Here is a 9,878-nt window from a genome sequence, read left to right as displayed (position 1 = left end):
TGTGTGTGTGTGTGTGTGTGTGTGTGTGTGTGTGTGTGTGTGTGTGTGTGTGTGTGTGTGTACACACAGTACATGCGGACTCGTGAGTGGTTCATACTTGCATTCCTATTCCTTTTTATTTCCTGATTCTTTAGTGTGTACTCGTTTCCTTCGCTGCAGAGCGGCAACGAAGTTGCGCTGGCGGTGTATAGCGAACCAGCGCAGCTGCACAAGTTGGAGTGGGCAATGCACAGCGTGAAGGTGAGCATGAAGTGGGAGGAAGAACATTTCGGGAGAGAATACGATCTGGACATCTTCAATGTTGCATGCGTTTCCGACTTCAATGCCGGGGCTATGGAAAACAAAGGCCTCAATATATTTAACTGCACACTCCTACTCGCAGACATGCAAACCAGCACAGGTAAGCGCGCATTCCACTAATGTTGCTAGATGCTGCTGCTGTTGCTGCTGGGCCCCTTCTGCTTCTGCAGTCAGTGTTCTCATTGTTGCAGTGAAACTACAAACTGTTTTAGTGAGTTAGGAGCCTCGCGGCTTTCCACACCCCGAAAAACAGCGACGCTTCACTCGTGTGTGTACTTCGTTTTGTGAGATTTTTAGGGCTCATGGCTCTTCATATTTAGGGTTTACGACTCTTAGTGCAAGCTTAGTTGCTCACTGCGACGTTTTGCTGTTTCAGACGATGATTTTGAACGTGTCCTGGCCGTCGTTGGGCACGAGTACTTCCACAACTGGACAGGCAACCGCGTGACAGTCCGGTACCTACCCACTTCTTTCATCTCTGCATGCATAGTTGCATCGGCGTTTTCTTTAGTTCCTGCTCAGCGCATTTGACGCAGAAATAAAAATATCTGCTATGCACATATTGCAAAAGCAGCAACAGTAATGGCGACAGGCTTCATGGCAGAGCGCGTATTTGCCGGCGTATGGATGTTTGCGTTAGTCATTACGTACACTATCTGAATGTCTTGTATTGTTTTTGTCTTCCTGTTCTTCCTCTTGCTGTGTCCCGGGTTTTTGGCATTAGTGATTGGTTTCAGTTGACACTGAAGGAAGGCCTGACAGTGTTTCGGGAGCAGCTGTTTATGGGCACTGTTATGTCGGCGGGAGTACAGCGTATTAAGGAAGTCGCCGATTTGATTTCACGGCAATTTGCAGAAGACGACGGCCCCATGGCACATCCGATCCGCCCTGAGAGCTACATGGCTATGGACAATTTCTACACAGCCACAGTCTACGACAAGGGCGCAGAGGTCGTGCGCATGTGAGGCTATTCTGCACTTTTTAGCATTTTTCCTTCTGAGTGTAATCCCTGCAAGCCAAAATAACCTGCCTTCCGGGATCAGATCCTCTGAGGGATCTGTCGAGTTCTTGAAACAACTGTTGTCGCAGGGACGGCAACTGAACCCATCTGGAGCAGTTTTAGTCCTGTGTCCTACCTTTCCTTCATCATCACAGGACTGCCCCTTTGGTACCCTTGTGCTGGATTTTCTGCTTTCTTCCATATTGCTGGCCCATGTTCTGTTTGTTCTCGTCCGTCGGCGCAGATACCACACTTTACTCGGCGCCTCCGGGTTCCGCAAGGGAATGGATATGTACTTTGAACGCCACGATAATACGGCAGCGACTTGCGACGACTTTCGGGCTGCCATGGCGGATGCGAATAGAATCAACCTGGACCAAATGGACCGCTGGTACAGCCAGGTATGAAATGCAAACTGCGAATAGGACTTAGTGTTGAGTTATAACTAAAGGACATACGAATGTTGGTCATCAGCTGGAGGACGGGAGTAGGACGCGCCTTCAAATGCAATTTCCCCTTCGCTTAATTTAGGTAGAGACAAGCAGTGAAACTGCATTATTTTAGGTTCACTTTGTTGCTGTGATGGAGAAGTGGCGACGCTGCAAAACTCCGCTACACTATTTGTATTTTTAATGTCTCTCTAGCTTTGCTGCCCTTTTCCAGGGGCTAACTCCGCACCCACTGTTTGCTTGTGCTTTAGTTTTAGCGAGTGGCATATAGACGTCACGTTTCGTAAGTACAATCTTCGCTCAAGATTCTATGCCGTTTTTCTTAGTTGCCAACTTTTTTGTCAAGTGTTCGTTGCTTGTTGTGTTGAAGGCGGGCACCCCGCGTCTGGAAGTGCTGCGGTCTGAGTACAAAGAAGATGCCCATACATTCGAGATAAGTTTCAGACAACATACCCCACCGACTCCTGGCCAAGAGACCAAGCTGCCGCAAGTCATCCCTATCAAGATCGGGCTCATCGGGAAGGACTCCCACAGAGACCTTCTGCAACCCTCCATGGTAATAGAGAGCTTGAGTGAATACGATTATATTTATGTTCTCATCGCCGCTACAAATGCGCAAGATGTGCACCTGCATTTTTCATGCAGCTAGTACAACATATTATACACACTCTTGCGCCTACGCCAATACGAATGCATGTACACTCATCTAAATAAAATATAGTGGCTTGTCTTTCTTGTAGTAATATCCCCATCATTGTGATCTTGTGAAGAGGCGAAGATCCGAATTTCGGGGGGCCATGCCGAACCCCAAGTGCATGCACGCAACACTGGTCATTTTGCTTTCTTCCCTCCACGCTTTAAACGCCCTCTCGATATTCTCGTTGTTGTCCGTTTGCGTGCCTCTACGGACGTTCTGCAAACTAGCCCTTGTGTAAAGACAACTTGGTTGTAATGCCTTTAGATGGTAACTCCTGCTATTTTCCTTCATTGCTCCTTGCTGTGCATTCGCATCTATATTGTTTCCTCCTTTTTATTCTGCTTTTCCCGGCCCTTTTGCTTCAACACCCCTTGTTTGGTACAGCTGCTGCATCTGCTCTCTCTTCCAGTGCGCACATACCTCCCTGTGGTTTGACATTTCCCATTGCTATGCTTGCGTTGTCTCTGCTGCTGCTGCCGTCGTTGAGCTCTCTTCTCTTTGCAGGTCTTGGAGATGACAGAAGAGGAGCAGACGTTTCGGGTCAGGGGTGTAGACGAAGACTGCGTGCCATCCATACTGCGGGGATTCTCCGCTCCTGTGCGTTTAATAAACCGTCGTACAGCTGAAGAAAACGCGTTTCTTCTGGCCTACGACACGGACCCGGTGACCAAGTGGTTCTCCTCCAGGGCGCTGGCAGCTCCAATCGTTATTTCTCGCTGTGAGAAGATCGCCGCAGATAAAAACGTTCAACATTTCGCTGGACTTCCCGACGAATACGTTGAGGCACTGAGAACAGCCCTAACGGACCAGGCGACCGACAGCGCACTGAAAGTAAGTGCATTCTTCTGTCTCTACTTCCTTTTCTGTCCCGATAAGGGAACCGACGGCCATGTAATTCCTCCCTGTGCAATCCCTCCGTATCAGAAAGGCCGCTCTTCTGGTCTGAGACCCCGCAAAGCGGAGGCGGGACAAGGGTATGGCTGCGCGTTTGATGTTTTTGTTCAATACCCAGAAATGCGTGCAAACAGCAGACTCATACCTACAACAACGCGGATTGGGTGACAACTTTTGTTCAGTTCACGCATTTACATCCTTTTCCACTCTGAGGATGAGATGGCTAACGCTGCAGATAGTTCCGCTGTAACGTGGTTGTGCATGTTGTTGTGTCGTTGGTTTTCCATGAAGACGTCTGTACTTTGTTTTTCTCGCATTGCAGGCCCTCATTCTGCAGCTTCCTGACTGGAATGTTCTAGCTGCGGAGATGAGACCCATAGACCCCGAAGCGCTCCATAAGGCCATAAGAACAGTGAAGGCAGACTTAGCCACTGCTCTGAAGTCTGAAATGCTTGAGTTGTACAGACAGCTCACCCTCCCCGCGGGTCAGGAAGAAAAGGTGACTGAGGGGGAAGCCGGCAGAAGAAAGCTGAGGAACGCTTTGTTGCACTTCCTCTCGGCGGCGCGTGATGAAGAGGCAGTTGAAAGGGCCTTCATGCACTTTACAGAGGCAAAATGCATGACAGATAAATATGCGGGCCTCATCGCCCTCAGTAACATGCCTACTGAACAACGTGAACACGCCTTCTCGCACTTCTACGACGACGCAGCAGGTTCGCCCTGACGAAACATGCACACACACACACACACACACACACACACACACACACGGTGAAAAGAACAAATGCCTAGGCTTGGTTCTTTGCTCACCACCAGAAGGAAACAAGTGTCTACTCCCAGTACTTTTCGCTGTATGCACAACACATGTTCGCAGCCGTTCCTTGCCCGAATGCTGTCTTTTCTCCTTCGTGTGCAGGAGACCCTCTTGTTGTGGACAAGTGGTTCAAAGCTCAGGCGCTCTCAGACCTGCCAGACCAAGTGGAACGCGTTGCCGCTTTGCTGCAGCATCCCGCTTTTTCGCTGAAGAACCCTAATAGGCTGCGGTCTTTGGTGTTTGTATTTGCTGCCTCCAATCATGTCCACTTTCACAGAGACGATGGAAAAGGCTACGAGCTCCTCGCTGATGTCGTCCTCCAGGTACGCATCCACGTCTGTTTGGTGTGCTTCACACCCACCCACAGCAGTGATTGCAGTGAATACATCAAAGACGATGCAACAGCAGCTCAATCTTCACGGAAGCATGCATCAGACGGGGAGAACGGAGCAGTGTTTCAGAATTGCTGTTTGTTGTGGAGATTGTTGCTTCTTGAGGCCTCTTTCAATGCGTTTCTCATCAATTGGCGGCACTTGCAATACATGTACTATGAACGTCCCAGTGGCTGTTCAATGCACTTGCTACAGGTCGATCGCATTAACCCCGTGGCTGCATCGCGGGGGGCGAAGATATTTCTCACTTGGAGGCACTACGATGAGCAGCGGCAGCATAAGATTGAGCAGCAGTTGCGACGCATTCTAGCAGAACCGTCCCTGTCGAAAAATGTCAAAGAGGTCGTCGTGCTGGCTCTTGACTCTCCCAGTTCACCTTCAGTTCAGTTGGAATCCTAAACAATTAGTTTGTGGAATGACAGGACTTCTGTTTTAGTCACGAACACTTTGAATTCTTTTGGGGCACATGGGGAGGCAACTCTAGACGTCAAACTGCGACGGAGATGGCGCTTCTGTGCAAGAAAAGAAATGCCACCTCTCCCGATGCCATGTGACTTGCGTCCATGTTTGCTTAAAATGTTTTGTTCGTAAAGTCGCACAGCATGGGCAATGTACGTTGTAGGCTCATTAATAATAATTCGCACACCGAATGCTGTAGGTGATACCTGCGCTTTTGATGCCGTGACATCGCAGCCTCCGACCGTTCTTTTTTTCCCGTTGAAACCGCTAACAAGGTGAAGGCACTTGACAGCCAGAGACAGCGAGACACGGGTTGGGAAGGAGATGTAACCAGTAGAAGCACTTCGTTACAACCCCACAGCGCATAGCACAGCAGATAGGTAGTGCTTGCACCCTTTTCCCCTTCCAAGAAGAGCATTCAAGCTAGCAACGCAGCATCAACGCGCAATGCACGCTTTTTTAAGCCTCGGGAGTTCACTGCTTAGTGCTCGCCGTGTCGCTGCAGGTAGGCGCGCCAAAGGCTGCAGCACGGAGAGGAAAAAAAGCGTTTTCCCCCTCACTGTCTAATTTCCGTTCCTTGCGAATTCACGTTCCCTCCTTACAACTCTTGTAATAGCTCACCTCTGTCTCATCTCAAGTGCTCTTCTGATGCATGAGCACACCCAGGTGTCCTGTGCCCTTATGTATGAGCACACCTAGGTGATATCCCCTTCTGTTCCCTTAAAAAGGAATTTTCTATTTGGCGTTATAGCCTTCGGCTTTCCCTGCATTCCTTTGAATGCGCTCCCAGCCGGAGCCCGTGCCTGCGCTCACTGGCCGAGTGGGGTTTCTCGATGAGTCCGGCTCTAGCCGGTTGGATAGGACCGCCCCAAAAATGCTAAAACCTGAGGAAATATAGTTGTAATTTATTACTCAAGGAAAGCAAAAAGGGAAACCAATCAGAAATGCCGGAAGGGCAAAACGCGCTGGCCTCGAACAGCCGCCCAAGCCCGACTGTAAGACACCTCCGCAACGAAAAGCCACGTAACTAAAATATTTTGGCGTAGTAAATGATGCAAATAATGTAAGCATCGATAGACAACCATATCGAACTGAACTGAGTTACTTGTAAACACAAGAACGCTTTGCCTCCTGCAGCCTGTGTTGCCCTGTCGGGCAAAATATCCGGCGATCAGCATCCCGTACACGCTCTCTCATTAAATACGGTAGTATTTAGTCACTTTACATAGAGTTACTACAACAAATGATAGCATTTAAGCAAAAAATCCCTCCCACAGCCACACACGCCACAGGAAGGGGAAGCTCTGGCGGGGAGTTTTCAAGCTAAAACGCAGCAATGTACTTACAGTTGGTATGACAGTGCACGCTTGTATAAAGATCGGAAGAATTTACGGGAACTCTTTCAGAACGCCAAAATCAAGAAATTAAAAGGAAGAATGAGCACTTTGTAACATATCGTGAAGGTCCTATTCGCCGTTGCAATCGCCAGCGGGTGGGGCCCAAACCCCAACAACACGATCACGATGCAGCGGCAGACACATCACGTACCAATCTTTCGCCTTTTACTAAAGATTGCCGTGTGTCTGCCGCGCTACAATGCATCTCTACCAAATTTTTGGGGCGCTTCGGCGCCAACAGTTTTGGTTTTTCTGTTCGAGGCTGTACTTGGATTGCTTTTGTGTTGGCATTGTGTGTTTGCGTGTTCATTGGTTGTTGCTCTGGAGGTCAGGTCGTCGGTCGTTCATGGCAGCTTTTTATTGTCTTTTGGGAGGTCGGGGACTGTTGTTAGCTCACCTGTCGCGGGGGGCGGGCGGTTATTTTGCACCTGAATCTGCATGCCAATAGACTAGCAATACTCTAGAAAGCTAGGTTGCCTTCCCACCAAACGAATACACATATAGCACGATTTTGTACTAGTGTTTTGAAAAAAAGTCGTTTGCCTATAGGCGCGGAGAAAAAGGATTCCCGTTATTGCCCGCAAGCAATAGACAGGCTAACACCGTGAGTTTTGTGAATCACAGGTGTTGTAGAGGCCATCGCCGAAAAGGGCGAAAGGGACAAAGCTTTTCCTAAGTCTGCCCAGCGGCACTGCATCAGTCCTGTGCAGCTACAGGGGTGGGAGGAAGAGTGCATGCGCGAGCAAGCTACACCTGTTCTTTTGCACCAGGAATGCACCATTAGCAGTACAAGTGTACAGACCGACAAAGCGGATAGGACTGCTTTTATAGAAAAGAACGAGAGCTCACCAAGTGGGGGGGTAATACAGGCGATGTGTTTTGCATTCACTTATATCTGCGTGCGACCTCATGACAAACTTGACGTCATTTCTTTCAACGGCGGGGCAAACGCAATGATGTCACGCGTTGAGTTACTCTGCTTTTCTAGTATTTCAGGACCAAAGCCGTTCGACACGCTTGAGGCTGCTGAGGACTCTTCCCAAGGGGCTCGGCTGCTGCAAATGCACATAATCCACCAGGGGAGTTTTATCTTGTCGTGGTACAGCAACAGCGTTATCAGAATAATAAAGAAAAGAGCCACACCCAGAGTCGACACCAACACCACCCACTTCGGCATGTCCCCAACGCACTGCCGCTCGTTCTTGACCTGCATCTCCTAAACAGAAAAAAAAGGCAAAACAACAGAAGCGAACAATAAAGTTCGTCGTCTTCTATACGCAACGGTTCTATCGAATAGCTGCTCCCCGCAACCCAGCCAGCTGCAGAAGATGCGCAAGGGGCAAGTTGTAGGGGCTAGTTATCCATTCGTTTCTTTCTCTCCCTTCCTCACCTTAACAAACGGAGTGACGGATTTAAGCAGGACCGGGTCGTAGATACCTCTGCATCTCCGGACGAGGCGACTGGCCATTTCGCTTGCTGTCATATCGAAACCCAAGGTATCTGGCGTCATATCACCTAAGCCTTGAATAACGATGTGAATGAGGACGACATTGGGTTTAAGGAGATCTTCTGCGTTCCTGCGAAGCGCGGGAGGTAAGCCCGTCCCGAAGGCACTCTTTCTGTACAGCTGACCGCCCCTTAGCAGCCTGGCGACGCCTTTCCATTTGATTCTTTCTGCATCAATGACCCTCTTCTGTCCCCACTGCAGCGGCTCCTGCGCCATGAGGTTCGTGATCTTCTCTTTGCTGCCTTCTTCTAGTCCGTCCTCTACAAACTTCTGGTTGTCCCGCAGCAGCAGCACCTGCACATCCGGGTCGAACTTCGCCTTTGACTGCTGCGCCCCCCCAACAGAGTCGTACACATCAGCAAACCCCGAGTACACCACCTCCACATGCCCCAGGTTGCCCAGCGACGGATCCCACTGCAGCTCTGCACAAAGCAGCTGTGTCGCGGTGTACGAAGTCAGCCCGAGGACGTCGCGTTGCAGCGGATCGGGCCAATCTGCCAGAGGCCTGGAGCTCCACGGGTCGACAAGCGAAACATCTACAAGGAGGTTCCCCGGTAGCATGCGTTCTTTGAGCTCTTCTAAAGTGTCTATGTCCATGTCCATCCCGAATATGCCGTGGTCTACAAAGCTACCCCCCTTCGTGCGCTCCAAATATCCCGTCACCGAGACGGTCGGCCGCATGGCGGAGGTCGCCGCAGTCGGCGGACCCTGCACAAACCCAAGATTCTGAAACCGTTGCAACGATCGATCCAGCTTCCCCTCAACGCTGGCAGCCACCTGCCGCTGCAGGGAGTCGATCGCCGCCTTGTCCAACTCGCTCGCACCGCTGCGCCCCCTGTTCAGGCCCAAAGCTTGTGCTGAGTCAAACTTCAACACCATAAATCCTGCGTGCGGCCTGCAAGATCCCAAACAGCGCAGAAAAAAACAACCGTATAATTGCGCATCAAGTACCGTTCAGCTCAAAGGCCGGCGACTCTCGTGACAGGAACCTGATATGATGATGCGTTATGGTGTCCAGCATTGTTCTGGTCCATCGTTCTATTCTACATTATGTATTAATACACAATAAATCCGCATGCACTGTGCGCGAGAGTCACTTCCCCGTACCTGCTTGACACGACTCGCTTCATTACGCTTGCCATCATCAAAAGCAGCCAATACTGAAATTGGTTGTGTTGGTACTGCCGCACGTACGTGTTGTAGAAGTCGTTCATTGTCAAAACTCCTGAACAGAAACAAGCCGTACACACCACAAATGCATGTGCAATACGAAAGTCCAACGCTACAACTCCCACAAATAAATACAAAACAGCGCATATATATACATATATATATACCTATGCCTACATATATGTTCATTATATTTATGGGGTCAAGCTCTCACCGGTTCCTTCACTGCGTCTAGAGTGGTGACCATCGCTTTTTTTGTCAGGTCTGATGTACAAGTTTTTGCTGAAGCAAAAAGCGAATCCTTCGAAGGCCGTCCTGAGCATCATGGGAAAGCCCGAAAATGAATCGTCTGCTGGCAGTTTCGTGACTTGGGTGTAGTCAATTAAATCGGCGAAGTCCGAATCTTCGCGATACTTCCGCAACACCGATATCAGGTCGTGATGCCGATGAATGTCCTTTCCCACTATTTTAAGCTATTATGAAAAAACCACACAAGCACATGACTATATATATATATATATTTCATATGCGTATAATATGCCTACATATATGCACAGTACACAGCCATACACACATCGAATGCATGCATGCACGCATGGCTTGAATTCTTTGCTACCACTGCTGCGTACAATTCCCCCAAGCAAAGTACTATATTTGCACTGGACTACCCATGCACTGTACTGCAGATGCAATGCATGCACTCTGTGCACGTAAATCCCCTGAGAGGGATTTACGTGCATACAGTGCGTCTAACTTCCCCCCCCCCCCCCCCCCCCCCCCCCCCCCCCCCCCCCCCCCC

General features: G+C 49.7%; 2 protein-coding genes across 2 annotated transcripts in view; one reads left to right on the top strand and one right to left on the bottom strand.

Moving 5' to 3' along the window:
- EAH_00017220 (aminopeptidase N, putative) overlaps positions 1–4,945 on the top strand; it is a gene marked incomplete at both ends in the record, with an annotated part of 7,071 nt that extends 2,126 nt beyond the window's left edge. The window contains 9 exons of the mRNA XM_013397695.1: positions 160–400; positions 677–755; positions 1,025–1,261; positions 1,545–1,701; positions 2,120–2,305; positions 2,951–3,277; positions 3,663–4,053; positions 4,257–4,477; positions 4,742–4,945. Of these exons, the coding sequence (XP_013253149.1) occupies positions 160–400; positions 677–755; positions 1,025–1,261; positions 1,545–1,701; positions 2,120–2,305; positions 2,951–3,277; positions 3,663–4,053; positions 4,257–4,477; positions 4,742–4,945 (2,043 nt within the window). The remainder of the gene's footprint in view (positions 1–159; positions 401–676; positions 756–1,024; positions 1,262–1,544; positions 1,702–2,119; positions 2,306–2,950; positions 3,278–3,662; positions 4,054–4,256; positions 4,478–4,741) is intronic.
- Positions 4,946–7,309: 2,364 nt separating this feature from the next.
- Positions 7,310–9,878, bottom strand: part of EAH_00017210 (hypothetical protein, conserved) — a gene marked incomplete at both ends in the record, with an annotated part of 4,645 nt that continues 2,076 nt past the window's right edge. Inside the window, 4 exons of the mRNA XM_013397694.1 lie at positions 7,310–7,618; positions 7,793–8,804; positions 9,017–9,134; positions 9,294–9,552. Coding sequence (XP_013253148.1) covers positions 7,310–7,618; positions 7,793–8,804; positions 9,017–9,134; positions 9,294–9,552 — 1,698 coding nt within the window. The remainder of the gene's footprint in view (positions 7,619–7,792; positions 8,805–9,016; positions 9,135–9,293; positions 9,553–9,878) is intronic.

Source organism: Eimeria acervulina, genomic scaffold (genome assembly GCF_000499425.1).
Source record: "Eimeria acervulina Houghton genomic scaffold, Eah_scaff109, whole genome shotgun sequence".
NCBI classification, from domain to species: Eukaryota; Apicomplexa; class Conoidasida; order Eucoccidiorida; family Eimeriidae; genus Eimeria; species Eimeria acervulina.
Note: the sequence above shows the minus strand (reverse complement) of the source record. Positions and strands in the feature narration are given on the sequence as shown.